Below are 580 nucleotides of genomic sequence, written 5' to 3'. Positions count from 1 at the left end.
GCTTACAGCGTGATCGGTGGCGAGGAGGGATGCGACTACATGGAGGTGGGCTTGTTGAGATTCCAGCAAGAGATGGAGAATGGGGATGAGAATTCCCTCTATATATCTTATGATAATCGCAATGCTGCCAATGATTAATTTGCCAGTTGAATCAAAGGCATAAAAAGGGACTTAGAGGGAAGGAATAAACGAATTTGCTCCAGAGGTCTCCACCTTCCTTGTGTGTCCTAAGTTTTCCGAAATGCCCGAGAACTTCTACTTTGTCCTTAAGTTCCGGGAAAGTCTCGACGTCTTCTGCCACCGCTAGCACATCCAGTGTCTGTTGAGGTCTCGCTGTGACTCCTCTGTTATTTATTCTCTCTTGCCGCCATCCCAACGGTGATCTAATATGCCTTGGATCCCTTCCTTTCTTTTCCCACTCCAACACCCAAGGAAATTTCGCAAGGCAACTAGACTCCTGCAGTGGCCTTTGATGTATCAGCAAACCGATTGTGACTGGGACCTCACTTGCCGCTACGGTGTTAAATTCAGTGTTGGTTATACAGTGTAATCCAGTTATGAAGAAATGACATACCATCAG

The 580-nt window shown here is 46.4% G+C and overlaps 1 protein-coding gene across 1 annotated transcript in view; it reads left to right on the top strand.

Annotated features, from left to right (window-relative positions):
• Positions 1 to 580, top strand: part of LOC119594572 — a gene marked incomplete in the record, with an annotated part of 10,650 nt that overhangs the window by 9,201 nt on the left and 869 nt on the right. The window contains 1 exon segment of the mRNA XM_037943608.1: positions 1 to 580. Coding sequence (XP_037799536.1) covers positions 1 to 13 — 13 coding nt within the window.

The sequence above is a fragment of the Penaeus monodon genome, chromosome 34 (assembly GCF_015228065.2).
Source record: "Penaeus monodon isolate SGIC_2016 chromosome 34, NSTDA_Pmon_1, whole genome shotgun sequence".
NCBI classification, from domain to species: Eukaryota; Metazoa; Arthropoda; class Malacostraca; order Decapoda; family Penaeidae; genus Penaeus; species Penaeus monodon.
Note: the sequence above shows the minus strand (reverse complement) of the source record. Positions and strands in the feature narration are given on the sequence as shown.